The sequence below is a fragment of the Acromyrmex echinatior genome, chromosome 3, assembly GCF_024713525.1.
Source record: "Acromyrmex echinatior isolate Ae372 chromosome 3, ASM2471352v2, whole genome shotgun sequence".
NCBI classification, from domain to species: Eukaryota; Metazoa; Arthropoda; class Insecta; order Hymenoptera; family Formicidae; genus Acromyrmex; species Acromyrmex echinatior.
In genome coordinates this window covers 5,469,071-5,490,074 of record NC_141854.1, presented here as the reverse complement: position 1 = coordinate 5,490,074, position 21,004 = coordinate 5,469,071, and the positions used below count along the sequence as shown (strand labels likewise).

Sequence of the window (21,004 nt, the reverse complement as noted above, 5' to 3'; positions counted from 1 at the left end):
TCGTCACGCTGTGCACCGACGTATTTTAATGCAAAACGTCAAAATGCAATCGATACCTGCCAGTCATCGAACGACGAACCGATCCGTACACGTATTTTTATCACTTTTATCGCCTCAAAAGCTGCCATTCGATGGCGTGCAGTTGTTTGATCCAGTTCTATGAAGCTTTTTATATTGCGCGAGCAAAGTATATTTTTTTTCCGGATGTTCAAGCCGAATTTTCAATGTTGTAAGAAATGCATTTGCTTTTCATTTATATACAATTTTCAGTTGTAACATGAGAAAAATTTCGGATTCGCGACAAATTTTTCCTTCATACGAGGTACGATTCGCGGAACAAAGTTTGAATATTTTAGAAATATACACACCTACCAAGTAGAATCGAAAATGGAATTGAAATCGCAGCGTTTTCGAACTCGGACTTCTTTCTTCTTTTACAAGAGCAGCACGTATCGCCAAGTCTTGTTAGTTCAGGCGGCGCGGCGGGGTCGGATATAAATCGGGCGAGAGTAGCGTAAAGAACGGTGATTTGTAACGAAGGAGGGCCAACTGACGCGAAATACGAAAGCCTTTTATAGTCTGGTTTACCCCTATCTCGGATCCGCTGCAGTGCAGGCCGCAGTAGAGCGGATAAACGACGAAGCTGACGGGCTCTGCAGCCGCCGCCTATTAGCCGCGCATTATTAACGCGTGTAACACCGCTTAACGTCTGTCTACGTGCCACCCATGGGTTAATCGTGAACAATTAGTTGGAAGAATGCGGCAGAGCGGCCCGGGGTCGCCGGTGCTTAAATTAGGCCGAGAAATTTGTTTAAAGCTACTACCGGAAAATACAGTTCCCGCGACGCGAATGAATTTAGAAGCACAAGCTAAAGCATCCCTACCTTAATAGCAAAATTCTTGTACTTTCCTTTAAACTTTCCATTCCGATTAGAGCAATGTAATCATGTAATTTGCATTTCAATTTTAATTAAACTAAAACATTTAATAGTGAAGAATTGGATAAATTAAATCTTGGAAATATATATATATATATATATATATATATATATATGTGTGCTTGAGAAGAACTTATTTTTTTATTAATTTATATCGGATTCGTGTAAAATAGATGTTTGTGTCGAGAAATAATTATTAACGAGCTCTAATGAATAAAAAAAAAAGTATAACAAATATTTTTCATCAAAAGAAAGAAAAGCAAATCAGATGCATTTATCTTTTCAGCCTGTGTATAATATTGATGCGTGCAGTTTATTATTATTTTGTTTACTTCGCCTTTGAATTGACGATATTACTTAATATTCATAGTGATGAATAAATAAGAAGGTACGAAACGGTCATTGACGACGAGCGATCATGCGCTGGTGTCGATAGAACATCTAATTAAACGTACATTTTGTAAATGTACGCCTGCTACGATTTCGATGCAGTTTTCTACACGTAATTCTAGCACGCTTACAGTTTTACATGACATACTGTGTGCTTTGATTGAAGTAAAGAGATACCGCCATAATGCCGAATAGACGCGAATTTCGGATGGATGGATTCAATATCATCGTAACTCGTAGAAAAATGTAGGTACGTTTTAGATGAGGATATGTTATACGGGAAAAAATTTTATATACATATATGTGATGCATGAATACTCTGCAAATGTATTATATTACCGAAACTCAGTATTATTCGTCCCAGAATAATATTCGTATTTGGAAAGTTAATAAACGCCGTTTTCGAAATATTTTATAATCAGTTTGCGATGGCGAACAAATGATAAAAATAATATTTCATAAAAAGTACTATCAAGAGTATGAGTGAGTTGCACAAAATGACGAATTATTATGAAATATTTAAAAAGAATAATGTTCTCTTCAAGCAGTTTCCGTTTTCATTTGTTGTATGGGATTCTTTCTATTTTAAGTATAACTTCGAAACTTAACTATTCGATCATGGTATCTTAAATAAAAGTAATCTCTTATTTAAATTTTCCTTCATCTAAGAAAAATAAAAATCGCGTCAAAGCAGTTAAATATCTGCTTCCCTTGAAATACGTATATCTATCAAATCTATGTGTATCAAATTATTTATGAGTAATTTTGATCAAAACGCTTAGCTTGTTTTCAAATAGATCTTAGATATAACAAGTCGTTCTATAGGAAGTTATAAAATATATACCTTAGTAATATAATAAAAGAAGATCAAATAAAATAGTTTGTTTTACAATTTAATTTACCGTTTTCGTGCTTTATTATTGTGTTAATTTGCTGTTAAACATGCATTTGTCATCAGCATCAATGAATATTCAGTTTCTTTTATCAAATAACTTTGCTTAATTATTCTCTAATTAAATTATGAGTTACATTTCCGTCACGAAGGGAGAGAAATCGAATTCCATTATGAACTTATTACTGATTTAAACTTTTCCGCATATATCCTATAGTTGTTTGTCTAACTCCGAGCGGTAATGAGGAATATCTAGTGCAAACTGTCTGGATGATCTCCGCGCGAATCAACACAAATGCACAGTATATTATGAGCCGTGCGCGCTTAATATACTCGTGAACTTTCATGCGGCCACTCAAAAAGCCGCTGAAATCGAGTTACGATGTTATTGCACGAGAGAGGATCAACATGTTCACACGAGCTCTACGATGCAAGGCCGTGCAGCGTAGCGAACAGTGCTCAAAATATTAGATCGATTCATAAGCAATATCCGTTCGCGATGCTTCCTTTATATTCCACTTTCCGTTTATATTCCCGCATATATTTACGACGCATTTGTTTCACGCTACGGTGGCAAAGTATATACGGGCGGTATTGTTACGACATTGAAGCGAGATCGAAAGACTACGAGCGGCCTCGATAAATTATTTGTCGAGATTGAAAAAAAATCCTTTACGAGAAGGGACAATGTAATTAGAAAATTACGAACAAATGAAATATTTACGCGACGTTTAAAATTCTTTGTTAATAAAAATTAAAATGAAACAAGTAAAGTCAAATAGCTTGAAGATGAAACAACGTATGCATAAAATTTCTTAATAGTTAAGAAATATTTTTATATTGCTAAACGATATGTAAAAATATGAAGTTTTCAATTACTTATTACTGTTATTATCATCTTAATTTACGATCATTAATATTATCACTACTGTTATTGGCATTATTATTATTATTATTATTATTCCAGCACAGAACTCTACTTGAAACATAAAGCTGCTTAAAACTCCGGAATATCCTTCCAGTCTCTACCTAACGATACCGCATCATTTCGGAATGCTTCGCGTTGTTCGAAGCTTACTTATGAATCGTCTAGTAAGTACATCGAGGACGACTTAATCGCGGATCGATTCGCGATCGATCATTCTCTCAGTTCAGTTGTACGCGGCCGGACGACTCACCTGTTCGTCTCTCAGGGAGATTCAGGGTGGTGGCGCGAAAATGCACGGTCTCGCTGCGACCTTTGGCGTTAGTGGAGTAAATGGAAACCTCGTAGTTGCTGCCGGGATCCAGATTGCTGACGGAGAAGACGGGCACCTTGCTCGTCTGGTTGAAGACAGTCGTAGGGCCGCCGCCCTTGCCGGACCCGGTTTCACGGTCCACTTGCATGGTGAACTTTTGCGGTAGGCCGCCGTCAAAGCCTTCTATACATTCCACGTAGATCGAGTCGGTGGTTTGATTTAATAAGGAGCAGTTGTGCGGTGTGTCCGGGCGGCCTGTTGGATTCGCGCGCGATCAGCGTCAATATCGAGCACAATTCTGTGTGTCGATTAACGGGCTAATTAGCGAACATGAATGAATGCTTAATTGGCGAATTTGGAAGGTATCCTATGATACCACAGAGAATATCTGGCCGAGACGGAATTGATTCTGCAAACGAACATGATGGTGAAAACCGTTTGTGGTAGAAACTGTTAATTAAATTAAACACGTAATTGTATCTGGTTTATAAAGACATAATTTATTTAAATTGAAATTGTTTAATTGAGAGACAGTGTTTCTCTCTACTGTTAAATTATTTATACACGATCGTATATTTGTAGAAAAATTTGACAAAATTGATTTCATGTGACGCGCAAATGCCTGAAAGAATAATACTGTATATGTATCCACTTATTACTGTCCAGTCTTTTATCTATATATGCAAGGTTATTACATTTAAAGATCGCTATTAAAAGCTTTTCATAAATTGAAATACTTATTTTAAATGAAAATAAAGCTTTTATTTTAGACGAAAAAAAAACTGCTGACGGAGCAACTGTCTCATGCGCGCTTCTAGATTTGATCGCCTCTCATCGGCCGATACGAGTTTAGTTTGAATTTTCGTTTTTGTTCGAGCAACCATGGTACTCAAATTGACATGTCCCTTTTACGCAACGTTCACTTTAATGACGATTTTTATTGCACGTTCCAGTAGTTTAGTACCAAGCGACGTACTAAAATGCGTTTGTCACGTATTGATACGTTCTGGTCCTCTACGACCTACCTCGATCTTTATGAACCTTTAAGAATATCTCCTACTGCGAAAAACGGATTCTTCCACCATGTGTGTAAAAATACTTGCGTCCTAACCCGTTTGCACGCGAATCTTTATGCTTTCCGCGGCGATAAAAATGTTGCAATATATTTATTTTCAATGCGTTTTGCGCGAACATATTTCGAACACGAAGACAATTTTTATAGTAAACTGTATTACACTGAATTGATTTCAAGAATGTAACACAAATTCACGACAATCCGAAGTACATAATTTAAATCAATCGTAAAAATCGCGCGAACGTTTATAGAAAATATTGATACGAAAGAATGTTGCAATAAGAGATGCAATAACTTGCTACTTTTCCAATATTTCATCAAATGTATCTGAAGACAGTTTCTGTTGAATGCAAAGTTACACTGGTACATTAAAGATATAATAATATTGATATAAATAGCGATTGTAAAGAGTTCTGTTAAAATAAATCATAGTAATATAATATTCAGTATTAATATATTATTGATAGAAAAATAGGATAATTAACGTTTTTTAAATCATTCAAATTTTTATGGTCGATTCCTTCCACTATCTCAAAAATGCTAATTTTTTATTTTTGGCATTTTTCTATCAAACGCAACAATATAGTATTATAATAAAGAAAATATATTAGGTGTTGGAATTAATTCGTAGCGTTTTTTAATGAAAGAATGTTATTTATTTCACATGAGCATTAAAAAATACATTAATGAAAGTACTTCCCATCACTTGTAAAACGCTACGAATTAATTCCAACACCTAATATAAATACATTTATTTATAAAACATCTTAATTCAATACAATCTCAATAGTCTCCTGTAGTCATGATAGCAAATAAATGTAAAATAATAATAATATGCAAATGTAACCGTTTTAACCGGTTTGCAGCTTTGAATTTATTCGAACATTTTTCTTTATTTTAAATATTATTAGTTTTATTTTGTATCTTTATAGTAACAATTTCTGACCCATTCTCGAACATTTCAAAGTACAAGAAAAGTTTAAGAAAAGTACGAGCAAAAAAAATTCAAAGAGTACGTTGATTTATTGAAGTTACATTGAGTTCACCTTCCGGTTTATCGAAATGCCGATAATTCGATGAAGACGCAGTGAATTGCAGAACGCGTTGTGTATTTATAATTCACCGGATGTCGGATGGTAGTGTTTCGACGACAAGAAGAGTAAATGTATCGAATCTATCGAACGCGCTTTTCAAGAGTTTCAGAATGGCACAACATTCGTCTATTAAAATCGATTGCTGTACTCTAAAAAGTTGTGTCGCAGCTGCGATGTCATCGAAAGATTTATCTGTCTTCGTTCCATTTGATTTATTCACCTAGTGATGACAATGTTAATATCAGCGATTGTAGAGTCATATACAAGAAATATCAAACGTCACATCATTTATGTATATGTAATTTCTATAATTTACATGTTTGTAATTCAATTCAATCGTTGAATTCAAAAAATTTAAATGCAGCACGCGATTACAGGTCAAGTCAGAAAATACATTGCGTTTATTGCATCATTTAATTAAGTCACTTTAAATTTGCATGTAGTACATTTTTGCAGAATTATTAATTACATTGTAATTGGTTCAAAATGCATTACGTAGCAATTACAGTAGAAAATGCAGTGACACATTTCATTACGGTATATCCAAGCGCGAAAAAGGCGTTTGTATTTTAATAATTTTTATTTTCAACATTAGCACGAGGATATATAATCTATTTATAAGAATATGCGATAAACGAGTCTGAAAGAGATCGCTGCGTAAATTTTTTTTTTTAGTAAATCAATTATAGAGCGAAGAGAGGAATGCGCGCCTTGCGAGGATAGTACGAGAGACGAGATGTGAGTTAGATCCAAAGCAATTTTTCAGAAGCTCTACAGTGAGGCCGAGCACTTACCAGCTGGCACGATATGGTAGACGCACGGCTCAAGTTGAGTGCCCTGGTCATTGCTGCCCCAGCAAAGGAGAGTGCCATAGTCCAGCTCAGTCATTGGTGTGTAGGAGGCTGTCGAGCGTGTACGGTCGCTCGTGACGTGCGCCTGAGGTATGTCCACCGCCTCCATTGTATTATTGAATTTCCAGGTGAACGATACTTCCGGCGGGTTCGCCTCCAGCTCACAGGGGATCCTCGCGGTCTCCTGTCGCGCCACGCCGAATACCTTCGTCTGACCGTGCTGGCATACCGGCACGACTGGAAATGTAAATGTTGGTTCGTGCGATGAGAATATAAGCTTTGCATCGCGCGAGTTTATCTTGTGAGGAAGCATCAACGCGATGATAAATATTATTCGATAGTGAAAACACAATATCTATTTCATGATGTATGCCGTGCGCTTCAATTACTGATTTTTTTATAATTTGTGGAGCACGTAGATAAAAAGGACACATGATCTTTATAACGATCCTTGCTATTGTTTTCGATTGTGAAAGATAAAATGAAGAATTTTATACTGAGCTGTCAATAATAAAAGAGTTACCTGATATTGAAATTTACTTAAGACGAATTAAATGTGAAGAAATAGTTATTTAACACAGTTGTGTCCTTAGTTTATTTTAAAAGAATCTAATATACAGTAAAAGCCTAAAATTTAGCATAAATTATACACTTAACTAATCAACGTATACATTTACATAAAATTTTAGCAAAAATATTAATCGAATATAAAAATGTCTATTATTTCTAGTAAATGTACACGGAAAGAATTTTTCTTAGAATTTACCTTGAAAATATGGTACTCTTGGATGAACATTATTTTGAAAAATTTTATGTACCTAAATTTCTCTCATTCATTAATAAAACTACAATAAGATATAAAATAACATTAATTTTACTAGGGCATGTAAAAATCTTTAAAATATTGTATTATACTACCATATTTTCAGGGTGAATTAAAAAAAATTCTCTCCGTGTATTTTCATTTAATAGACAATGCATACATTTGCTACACATTAATGAAAGCGTAATATTGCGAGTCGTCTGTCACAGTAGGTATCCATTTTAATAAATGCATACAATGATTAGTACACGTGTGTACTATGTTTAATATGCACTAGTCATATATTAATACATGTGTATGTATAAGTATGTACATTAGCACACTGACCGACACTTTGACCGTGATATATATATATATATATATATATATATATATATATATATACACACTGCTAGCTATTAAAATTGTAACATTAAGGAAGATATGAGATATCAAAGTAATATTTTATGATACACAGAGTATATACAGAGGATATTTAGAAATGCAGCTTAATATTTTTATTAGAAGCTTATTTTCATATTTTACTATGACTTATCCTACATTTCAATTCAATATGAGACGTTTTTTCCATTATTATAATTTTAATCAACAGCATATGTGTGTATATAATACACGCATCTACACACACACACACACACACACACACACACACACACACACACACACATATGTATAGATAATATTCGAGGATTAATTACTTAATTAATAAACTTTAAAGTTAAACAAGATATGGTCGACGTCTTCACAATGAGTATCTTTTATCTAATACTGGAAGTATCTAGTAACATGATTAGATCTTTTCATCGGGGTTTGTATCGAGGAATGATCGACACGTAAATTCTAGTATACGCCGAAGGCTAATACGATTATTAAGCACTATCCGTAATTAAGCATTAACGATGGAATTCATGTCCCTGCACCATTCCCGAGTTTCATGTCAACCTCAGTCGACACGGTATCTGATATCGCCATAATATACATAATACGCAATATACATGTATATATCTTATAATCTACATATTGCAATAGTGTGCCATTAGTAGAGCATATCTTCATTGTTCAGACAAAGGGGTATTCGCATATGTTCTTGAACAACATTTTTTCTTATTATATCCTCTCGCGAAACTGTTATTAACATCTTTCGCAATTCATGGCAACTGAAAGTACATTGTTGCCCACTCGGTAAGAAAATAAACCTCTGGCTGTGCACGCAGTTCTTTACATCGGAAAAAAAAAGTGGGAAAGCATTCTCAAGTACTTTGCAAACTATTCGCGAAGCGGTTCGCAAATGAAGAAAGTACATAAGTATGTTAAGATATTCTTCATTATATATATATACTATAAACTTTCTCTATAATATGAAAATAATCACAATAAAATTTACATCTTCCATCGAATTGAATTTCATATTTAGATTACATATTAGAAATAAATAGAAAAAAGATATGACAAACTATATAAGTAATCCTATGCGAAAGATATACTGTATACATTTCTTGGAACTATTTGACAAATAAATCGTTTTGATAGATGGATTATTTTGCCAAGTGATCTTTAAGGAAATTGTATTTTATAGAATTTGCTCGAAAAATATGCATTTTTCTGTATAAACTAAGATAATGGTTAAAATAAAAAAGAAATATATTTAAATTCTATCAGTACATATATTTTTTCGATTTGATTTTTTAAGTGAAACAATTTATTTGTATAAAATAAAAATATTCCATAAGAAATTCATGGTCCATGATTTTTATTATAAAATTAATACATTTCTAGATTAATTGTTACGTATCTGAATGCGTTCATCAAATTGGAGCATACGATCAATCGTTAGTATCTGCAATTGACATTCACTTCCATGAACGAAAGAAGATATTCGGTGTAAGCTGACAAAGGTTCCCTCGCGACCTCGACGGAAGTCTAGTCCCTCTCGTCTGGAAATTCAATAATACTTTAGACGTGGAAGTGGAGAGCCGTAGAGCATGCGGGATATCCGGCGCACATATAGAGACTAGACCCTTCATTGATTAGATCAGTCATAAAATTCCGGACGGTATCCGGTGCCTGAGTATTGCATCCCCTTTGTACTTTGCACAGTTGTCGAAAGAAGTCCGATCTTGGGGATGCCTGGAATACTCCGGGTAGTGTCCTGTCTGTACGTCCCACAGGGTTATACGAAAGACGAACCTTTGTCCTCTTACGACGATCGTCGAAAAATTTCTTAAAGATGTCATAAGGTTGCAATAAAGATCATCAATTGGAGCGCGACGAGCCTTACGCGATTATGTTATACATATAGGAAGACGGATTCACGTTTCATGACAAACGCAATTTCATATTTCTGCATGTACGCAGATATCGTGCAATGCACTCGCAATATAATAAGCAATAGTAAGCTTTATAAATGACTGATCGAAGTATATATATATATCAATTATTTATCCGTAACGTCTTTCACTTGGGATTCTTTCATCGATTCACGGAATTGTTAAGAAATGCACTTTGTGTATACATTGCATTATTGCAATACTCGAAAATATGCATAAACTTGTGAAAATAAATTAATATAAAAGTTTGTCGTGAAAAATTTCAAATGTTCAGAAACGTGCGGAGAACTTATAGAATACATCGGCGAAATGGACATACACTCGGAGAAAGGTTTCTTTGATTTAAAGAAATGTTTCTTTGCTATACTTGCTGGTTAAAGAAAAATTTCTTTGATTTGAACGTTATTTCTTTGATTTATACATAATTTCTTTAAATCAGATAAATTTAATTTCAAAAGATAACGTGTAAATCAAAGAAACGGCGTTCGAATCACAGAAATTTTTTCTTTAACCGCATAGCAAAGAAACATTTCTTTAAATCGAAGAAACCTTTCTCTGGGTGTAATGTAACATTGCGAATGCAAAATACAATTTTTACATCGAGATCGTCGATGGTGGTTGAATTCGATGTGCACACGATGCGTCAATACCAACTAACAGTTATATTGTTGAGTAGAAAATTATAACTATAATAATTACATTATTGTTAGTTGGTTGCAGGGACGCAATCATTACATATCTATTTCGTTTTCAAAAAATGGATTAAACTTTCATGCTAAGAGGAGACTCATTCAAAATAATTTCATCATCTTACAGTCAATTTCTTTCTGCTTCTTGATAAAGACGAGCGTCGAGTACATCGCGATATCGCGAAAACACAGGATATCGATGGTGGAGGCACTGACAATAACCAATTAATGCCGGTCATTAAGCATCAGTGACAGATCGCTCACGCCAAGCGTCCGTGCCAGCTATCGAAATGATATCTGCGCCGTGTATGCATAATTCAACGGGCCGCAATATCGGCTGCATCGTGAAAAATGCACGTCGATCTGTCGCGCGTGGATCGCATGGACATAGAAGTGTGGCGGTGGGAGGTTTGCTTTTTGTTCTATTCGGAAATTCGGCTGGTCCATCTCGACTATCTACGATAACAAATTATTAACGTGGAGGTACAACGTATCCTAAATATTTCGAGAAATCTACAGAAATGATTTAAAATCAGTAATTAGAAGAATCTACTTTAAGTATACATAAAAAAGTTTATATGTTATATATAAAAGCTAATACAAAATTAAAAGTTACTTTTAATTACTTTTAAGAGAAGCATCAGTTACGGTCAAAGTTGGATGTTGGAATAATATATTTATATGTATTTTAAATAAATTTATCAGATAATATAGAGAACTGCTTAGATAAAAAAAGTTCAAAATCGATATGGGATTAAGATGTCTCTTTAAAAATTTTAGACGCCTATAAGACGTCTTTAAAAAAATATCTTTGATATTTTTAAGCGTCTTTAAGATGTCTTATCATCTCGTTTTTGCACATGCATGTTGTCTGAGTTGTTGCGAAAAATATTACCTTAGCCGAGATTGAGAACCCGGATCTCCCAAATTCCGTGCGGGCGTTTTCCCAATTAACTATTTCTGATAATTTTTTTCTTTTTGCGTGATATATTATCCTTTTCGTAAATATAATTTATATATCAAACCAATAATTTTTAATATATAATCCTATCTTTTCCATAATTTCTTTTTCTTAATAAAAAATTCCGATACATATTATAGAAATTCGATAATTTGAAGTTGAAAATTGGAAACGAACATTAAAAATTTACATTATGACTTTTTTTCTCAGTCAAATATTATAACCTTCGAGTTTTTGAAAAAGTTTTCGTTTGCTACAGTTCATGTACAATAATAAAAAACAATTTTGAAATGATTAAGAGCTCGATGTTAGTACAGGGAACGAAGAATTTTCTATGATAGAATAAATTCAATTCCAAATAAGAATCTAACATTCAAAAACATTCTTACAATGTATACGCATACTAATATTTACTGAAATGTCTTGTTATTACGTGAGTGCTTGATAACCTTCTCTCGCTTTTAGGAGAGTAAAATTACGTTCGATATATATATATGCATATACTTATATATATATAATATATAATTAAAGTCTTTTCGAATGTCTAACAGCGAGTGCGTCTGTAGAACACGCGGGGGGACGTCGACCCAAGAATTATCGGATATTCTGCAGTTGACAGATTCCTTAGAAGATTTAACGGTACATTAGTTTCGGAACATCCTATACAGGCAGATAGGGTACCAGGCTTAGCATATTATTTTATGTTTGCGATATTTACGCCATGAATCTTCGTCGATCGCACGAGCAACGCGGCGCGGCGTCGCGTCGCGTCGCGTCGCGTCGCGTCGCGTCGCGTTGAGCGTACATCATCGCCGTCGCTGAAATTCATAAGAACGTCGCCGGAATGTAACGTCACGGAAATTTATAATAATAATAATCTACGGCGTGCGTATATGTGCGTGCGAGCAAGCTCGCACGACTGGCCATTACGTCAAATAACGAAGATTTATGCTGGTACCGTGGCGACGATGTACATTCGCATAGCTTATGCGGGTGGACTCGCAGTCCAACTATATCGAGATACCAGATATTATATGGATCGAGCGTGGCTGGGACTTGAGATGATACATGTGCGTCGATGCCTTGCCTAATCAGATACATTAATTAGGTGGCGTTAATGGACCCAGTTAGATGCGCGGCTACGCAGTACCGTAGCTCCGACGACCGATCGATGAATCTTCGACGTACGTTATCGAGCGTCGTATCTCACGCGCATAGCGCACGATAACTATCACGACATGGCACGATACAACGTACGATAAAGCTTGTGCTTAGAAATTCCCGAAATATTTAATATTGAAGAATTTCGTGGAGAATTTTATCTTAATTGAATACCTCGATTAATTGACGTTAATGAACTCGATTGTGCGCAATCGCGCCGCCGCGCTGCGCTGCGCTGTGCTGTGCTGCAGCTATCGAGCGACGAGATCTTCAATGGGGGTAATTATCGGTCGATGTGTGTCGACTGCATTCAACACACAATGGATTTCCCTTGAGATATTAATACAGTGAATAATTAATTTGTTCCGCATTCCGCTGAGAATCTCTCCCGGTACTCTCACAGAACTGAAGAATCGCTCAAGGAATTTCGCCGCAAACCACCTAAACGCTCCGAGCGGAGCGAGGCGACGTATTGTTAAGGATTACAGATGGGTGACGTTACGTATCGATCGATCGCCATCCGGGCGACGTCTTGGCTCGGCTTTTTTCGCGCGACTACATAATCTATCCAATCTATCATGGTGAATAAATCAAAACGCCCGGCGAGAAATCGAATTCACTTTTGCAGCGCGAATAAATGTCCGGCTCCGGCGGCTGCGATAAATTCATTGACATATTTCATCCGGGTCAGAGAGCGACGGTGGTGGCGGCGGCATTCTAGTTTGCGCCGTCCGTCGTGTAATTAAATTACAGCGAGCGGAATCTAAAGTTAGCGAAACGAATTCCGCGAGAGCGCACGTATTGTACCGATAACATGCCGGCTGACCGATGACGTACGTATCTACTTCCGCCGCGCTGGGGATCGAGAGACGGTCGTGCCGGATCGAATCGGTTATAAATTGGCATGATTTTTGTGTTGAATCGAAATAAAGTGCCAACCTTTTACCATATCACGAGAGTAGTCACCGTAATCAATTCGCGGCATGTATGCTGAGAGAAAAGTTTATGGTATTTGTGATTATAATTACGTATTACGATAATTATTATTAGTTATGGTTATTATTACTATAATATATTAATAATAATAATTATGTATATATTCTATCAACAAATATATATTGTAGTTGATATCGAAAATAGCTATTAATTATAGTTATTATTATTATATCATAAAAATAGTTGCAATTACTATAATTTAATTGTAATTTTTAATCATTTTCTGTGCAAATTACGTATATTTGTTAATAAAGCTATACATATTATTAGTTATTATTATTATATATATTATGATTGTAATGATCATAAATTTTTAGTATTTGCAACTATAATTGTATAAAAATTTTTCTCTCAGTATAAGTGAAGAGCAGACTTTCAAAATACGTTTTGTCCAAAATTTCATTTTTTTAGTTAGAAGTGGCGTAGTGTTCCATGACACTATTATAAGCTCTGAGATGTTAGAAAGCATTTTCTCATCATTCATTTATATACTGAGAAAACATAGACATTTCGAAGTGCGTTATATTTTTTAACTAGAAACAAATAAAATGTATTAATTATTTAACATTTTTTAAATTGTTAAACAATTTTGTTTAATATTTCACGTCCTACTGATTGATATATTGTTATTTTCTGTAAAGTGCGTAGTTTTCTTGTGTGCACAGTTTTTTTCTTTCTTATTTTCTAAAAATTACAAATTTTCAAACAGACAAAACGAATTTTGAAAGTCTGCTCCTCAAATATCGGACATTCACAAAAGTTTCAATTCTGGCATACTTATATTTATAGGTATATACATAAATTCCAGGGAATAGAAAGTTACTTTTCAAAAGTAACAAGTTACAGTTACTCGTTAGAAGTAAGTAGAAAGAATAACAAGTTATCGTTACCGATTTTTAAAAGTAACTCAGTTATTTACGGTAACTTTCAGTTACCGTTACTTGAAAAAATAACTTTTCGTTACTTTTCCGTTGCTTTTTAAAAATCGACGACCACCAATCACAGCCACAGGAGCTTTTAGTCTCAAGCACTATGAGTAGCTAGTATCCAATTGCACCGTGTCCTACCAAAGTAACGACAAAAGTAATTGTACAAAAGTAATTCGTTATCGTTACCAAAAAAATATAATTACGCTATCGTTACAGTTACTAAAAAAAAAGTAGTTACCAGTAAAGTTATCAAAAAAGTAACTTGTAACTGTAACTTCGTTACAAGTAACGAGTTACTTCCATTCTCTGATAAATTCCATCGAAACATATAATCACGTTCGACTTAATAATACATGGTTCTCATCATTGAAAAATCTTTCATATAAATTTTAGATGATAATTTTACAAAATATATAAAGAATGATAGATTGCAAAACATACAATAGAGATTGTTCTTGTTTCTCTTAAAAACGAAACTGTCGAAGAATTTCAATTCATTTAGAACCTACTCTTTCTGCAAGAGACGCCATCCTTTGCTTGCTCCTATTATAATTTTTGACGTCTTCTGTATATCATGTCAGGATAATGAATCACCTAAAACAAAGATTCTAAGAAAGTAGCCTTAAGCTAAGAGAAAAATCGCCTAATAAGGACGAAATCTCGTCGCTACTTTCTTCTTATTATTCGATTTATATTCGTGTTAAATGAAAGAGTTTAATATTTCATTCGCATTAGGGTCTCGTAGAGTTTACGTGACAAAAGTACAGTGGTTCTATAAGCGCGCGAAATTGCGACGTGTAATTAAGTATTAATCGCGCAATTTCTATTTGAGCGACCTAGATTATTTTGCGCGCAGCTATGTCGCCCGCGTGTTTATGCCATGTTCGTTTTGCGAAACCGCATTGTATGACGGGAGAAAATGAGATCGCTTTAAGCAATTTTGCATGCCCATCTCATAAGAAATAGTATGATAATCTACTACAAGAAGCATTTTGATGATCCTGTACTATATATTACATCAATTCGTTTTTTTTAAGATATCAATATCGGTGTAAAAAAGAGAAACGAGGTGACTGTATTCGTGTAACAAATTCCATTTGGTGTATCTTATTCACACGATATTGATCAACGTACATTTTTGACAGCAGTATAAAATAATTCATTTTTTTTTTGTTAAAAGGGATAAGTTATGTGACATAGGTCAGCACAGTCTTGCTGACTAAAACAACACGTCGTATGTCATCTATTATTCATTATTGGATAAACAATCTATACTACTGTCGTCGTGTCTCTTGAATATTTAAGAGTTTCCTTCAAAGTTTGAATAGAAAAGAACGGCGCGTTTTTTATCGCATTATTCTCGTGTTATACAAAATTTTATTAATGTTGCGTATCACGTCTCACTGTCTAATGCTGTGCAACGTGCACATGTAATTTTCATTTTTTAAAATCTTAATCTACAGTAATAATGTATTAAGCTTACATATGTAAGCCAGTTGTCGACCACTCGCTCCTGACTAATTACTATTATCGCTTTTAATCGCTACGTTCCAGTTTAAAACCCTCTGATTAAATGTGACGTTAACTTCAACGAGCGACAGAATGGCAGAATTTTTAGGCTCGATGCATTAATTACAAGTTGATAGGGCGATGCATGCCTTATAATTTGCACGATACTGGAAGCTCGAATTTCTTGTGCAGGATGCAATTATATAAAAATCGAAAAAAAGCAAAGATTCAGTCGACAATCTTTGCTTTGTAAGTTAGTATCGATTCGTCTAAGGTAACGTACTTCGAGAAGGTTACACGTGATCGCGTTAGAGAGACGCATTGCGGATCGGTGAATTTTTAAAGCACGTATCGTGCTCAGAAAATGCAGTCGGAATATTTTTAAAAAACTCTTGAATATTTTGCATTACTCAAATTTTTATCGTTAACCTCTTCAGACTCTGTGTACATTGTAATGTACATCAAATTTAAAGACAATGCCCGTTGAAATTATTTAATTCTATTGACATCATTTGAGATCAGATGTACATATACGACGAAAAAATAGTCGAAATTTTGAAAAAAATTAATTATTTAGTATAAATTACTTAAATTTTACTTATTAATTTTTTAATTGAATTCAATAAAAAAAATTTTTGACATAGTTCCAATAAAATCAAGTTTCAAAAGGTTAATATTATCTAACGATACAATACATCTTTCCTTTAATATTCATTGTCAACAGTAATTAGAATTACAAATTTATCTACTTAATGGCATTGTCTTATAATAATATTTCTAATCTACTTGACATACATATATTTGGATTTACGTAGTAATATTTTTAAAGATTAAACTAATTTTTTCTTCAAGCTAAATATTCTATTCTTATTCGAATTATCATTTTTCTCAATTATGACAGAATATTCTAAAATTATGTGTAAAATATATACACAAAAACATCATATTTTTTCGCATGTATAAATATGTATAATTTTCGATTGAGCTTTAGCTTAAGTTTTAACATTGGTGCAAATGTACACCGTCCGAGAAAATCTGCGAATTCGTGTGTGCGAAAGAGTAACGTAGTTGAAGATTTTAATTCAGTTTCAGCACGTATAATTATGCGCACGGCAAGAAACTTCTCCTTCGGGCTCTGCCGTATCCGGGATCTTAAGCCGCTTAGTTAGCTGTAAAATAGCGAGGCTGCAGCCCGGGGGAACAAAGAAAATACGGATTAAACAGGAACATTCGACGTTCACGAGACTCGTCCGTTTACCCTGCCAAAGGGTTATTAAAACCAATATAACCGTGAGTATAATTATGTAAAATTTCACGTAGTTTTTGACTGGAGTTTTGACATAAAGATGCGCACACGAATCCACAGCAAAATTTTCGCGAAATGTGAATCTTTCTGATGATGCGAGACATCTTTACGGATATTATACTTACTTTTTGAAAAGAATAAAATCTATTTTAATATATAATGTTATTTCAACAGAAAGGAATAGAGAAGATTAGCACTACGGCATGGTAATTTCAGTTAAAGCTTTAGCCGGAGACATCCTGCAAAGACAGTTAAATGATAAAGACGGATTTCGTTGCGATGCTGCGTTCATAAAAAGCAACAAAACAATAAAAAATTTGTTATCTTATTTCAACCTTCCATTATAATTCAAATCAATAAGCATACTATTGAAAGTTTACAATATATTTTTCTTAGTCTCAAAATTGTATAAAATTAATAATATAATTATAATTTCCAACAAATTTTTATCACTACTACTCTTACTATTAAACAAACAAAGTTCAGATGTTTTTCACCGCATGTTTCTTTCATAAGTGTAATATTTTTTTTCTTTCAATTTCTAAAAATAATATCTTTTCTTTTGTTAAAAAGTTTAAATAAATCCATGTATGCATAGATTAATTTTCTTGACATTGGTTATGTTAATCTAATTATTCATTAGTCTAATTATTTATTAAATAAGCTCTATTAAACGATTTGTATATATATTATGATTAAGAGAGATTGAGAGAGAGAGAGATATATATATATATGCATGGAGTACTGATCAACTATTAATCCATGCGTGGATTAGTCGTGAATAATTTATGTGCATTAAAGCCACTAAATACTGATGAGCGCATCTGCCATATAAACGGTAGGGCATGTCAGTCAGTCATAAGTTATACACAAACTTAAGGGATTGGTCGGTTATGCGCGTATGTGCATGTTCCTACGTATGTAAAGCATTTTGAATGATTTAATGCTCGCTAAACGCCACGCAGCGAAAAGCGTTTTACTTAGAAAATACAAAAACAGACCAACGTATATACATATATCATTGTAATAAATTCTTAGCGAGTTGTACAGTAAAGATGGTGATGCTTCTCGTTAAAATCTAGCAAGAATTTTGTATTATTTCATCATTGAATGAAACATATTATAACATGAATAATTGATAAATTTAAGATTTATAAAAACTTTTCACATTGATAACAAACTATAACTTTTAAATAAAATAGAAAAGTCTTTAATTTAAGATACGAGATAATAAAAATGTCGTTTTTGTACAATCTGCATATTTGTTAAGTTCTTATAAAATTTGTCAATTCATTATGCAACACATTTCGCTGTTATATTCATAACACATCTCAAGTTTTATAACTCACAACGTTTCAAACTAATATCAGATTGTAATCTTTTTTATAACGCGTTGAAAAAGCTGTCGAAACTTACTTATGGTGTTTAAGTTAACGCGCGCATACGAAATTGCCTTACGGTCGCTCGGCTCTCCGCTTCGGAATCTTTATGAAACCTCCTTTCGGAACCTTGTTTTCTTATAGCGCACGATGCCGAGATATTAAACATCGATATGAAACTGAGATCTCGCTGCACCCTCTCCGAATGCGCGGATGTTTCCTCCTACGCGTCGGATTTATGTCCTCTCGTAAACAAAGCGTGCCCCTAAGCTGATTTAACGTCGATCCGCATACCGGTGTGTCAGTATCAGTTACGTGCCAGAGTGCGGTGAATGCAGTGACACAGAAATTAACTCTAGCGTCTGGTCCGGAGAGACTCTAGATTCGGAGGACAACGTAGCGCATTCTCTCGTTTCTATTTCAGTTAAAACCGTCACTTCTCAGTTGATAACACTGAGAAATTTCGTATAGAAATTCTGGATACCGGAGATATAAGAAGAACGAAGAATCGTTCCCTCTCTAAATATGAATTTAGAAAGACTTTCATTTATAAGTTACTGTACAAATCTGTCGTTTGAGAATTTATATAAATTTCGAGCGTAATATATTCCGGGCATTTGCGTATTGGAAATATGCCAAAAAGATTTGACAAATCTACCACGTACATACTTTAGTAAAAGTGACCGTTGATTTAAAAACACGCAGGAATCTAAACGTTGGCGTTTGGATTGTCATTGAATAATCCGAGAATAATTTAACTTAATTAGAATGTCAATGTAGATTATGGCGAATGACGGGAAATGCGGGAAATATATATATGTGTATGTATAACAGATACGCACACTTTATGTCCAAGTTCAGTGGATTGCTCTCGCCGTCGCCCTCTTGATTATTGCCGATGCACGTGTAAATCCCAGCTCTACTGCGAGTGACACTTTGCAGCACCAGGCTCTGATTACTTATTATCGTTCCAGTCGCTCTGTTGTGATATAGCGGATTGCCCTGCGAATGCGAAATCAAACGGAACCATGCTTACTCAGATTCTATGAACAAACTCGCGAACGCAGTTCGGACTACTTAAGTTTACGAGAGATATTTGGCGAACCGTGAATTAAAAAATATATATTTAGGAGGAAAAAAATAAATTTCAGAACAATTCCTTTTCCTAGAAAAATTTTGAAACAAAAAATTGGCAATGTACCATTAAATACATACTTACTAACATATAAGTATTGCAAATTATTCAACTAAATTATAATATATACTTATACTTACTATTAACGCTGTAAAAATGCAAATAAAATATTTGTATTTTTTTTTTTTCATATGGGCTAAGCTATAATAAATCCTGTATGAGAAATTCGCGACCAGGAACGTTGACAGTTTTTCGATCTCTCGCGTTCCCTCGTCGCATGTGCAACTTTCGAGACTGCAAAAGCGGCTTTGAGTTTTCGCGAAACAAATTTCGAGTCTTTGAATCGAGGGAATTGATTGGGATTTGTGTTTTGCGGTGTTTTCACGTATACGACATTCGTTCGCGATAAGAGCCGTCGAAATTGGCTCGAACAGGTATCAAAGTTCGCAATAACTTTAATGTTATAACATATACATTCTTTCGAAATACAATATTATCTTTTTATCTTTAATTCATTTTGGAGACATTTATTAGCACTAAATTTTTTTTTTACAAATAATGTCACTTAATAAATTTTAAATTATAAGTTTTTAATAAATAAATGAATCTAATATTATATATCTATCTATTTGTCACTACAATGTTTGCATTTATTTATTAAAAATTTACAATTTAGAAGTTATTAATTGGCATTATTTATTAAAAAAACATTCATTGCTAACAAACGTCTCCAAAATGTTATTATTTATTTATATTAGTAACAATGATATAAATAATATTAAAAATTAAGAAATCTTGTAATGTTTAAATAAATTTACTTAAAAAAGAGTTTAACAATTTGTTCGAAAGAATTATTTTCCAACTTTTTTATTTAATGACTATTAAATGTCATGTGAATATGTATTTCAACGGTAGTAAAAGTCGTTTTATATCGTCGAATTAAAAATGAATTTAAAATGATTGAATGCAATTGCGTCCCGGTCGTTTAATTGCGACAGGAGATATCTTGATTTATATCTATGATTCATGTTGTGCTATCAGTTCCAAATCAATCGCGCCTATGACTTTATCATGGATAAGGACAAAACGTTCAAAACGAATGAATGGATTAAAACACATTCGTGTAATGACGAATGACATTCTTATTAATCGCTGATAATAAATGCTTCGATTTATATCTACAATTTGATCTATTTGCTGTTATTTTCGTTCTATATCAATCAAATCATTTTAACAGTGAAGAAAAATATTGTGTATATTCAAGCAGTTAAGAAAATAAATTTAAATAAAATGATGTCAACGAACTACTCG

At 33.8% G+C, this 21,004-nt stretch overlaps 1 protein-coding gene across 2 annotated transcripts in view; it reads right to left on the bottom strand.

The window, feature by feature from the left end:
- The window catches only part of LOC105144270 (protein turtle homolog B), a 311,040-nt gene that overhangs the window by 16,793 nt on the left and 273,243 nt on the right, over window positions 1-21,004 (bottom strand). For both annotated transcript variants that reach the window (XM_087404939.1, XM_087404940.1), the window contains exons 10-12: window positions 19,401-19,560; window positions 6,422-6,715; window positions 3,399-3,713 (exon numbers count right to left, since the gene is read on the bottom strand). In XM_087404939.1, coding sequence (XP_087261065.1) covers window positions 3,399-3,713; window positions 6,422-6,715; window positions 19,401-19,560 — 769 coding nt within the window. The remainder of the gene's footprint in view (window positions 1-3,398; window positions 3,714-6,421; window positions 6,716-19,400; window positions 19,561-21,004) is intronic.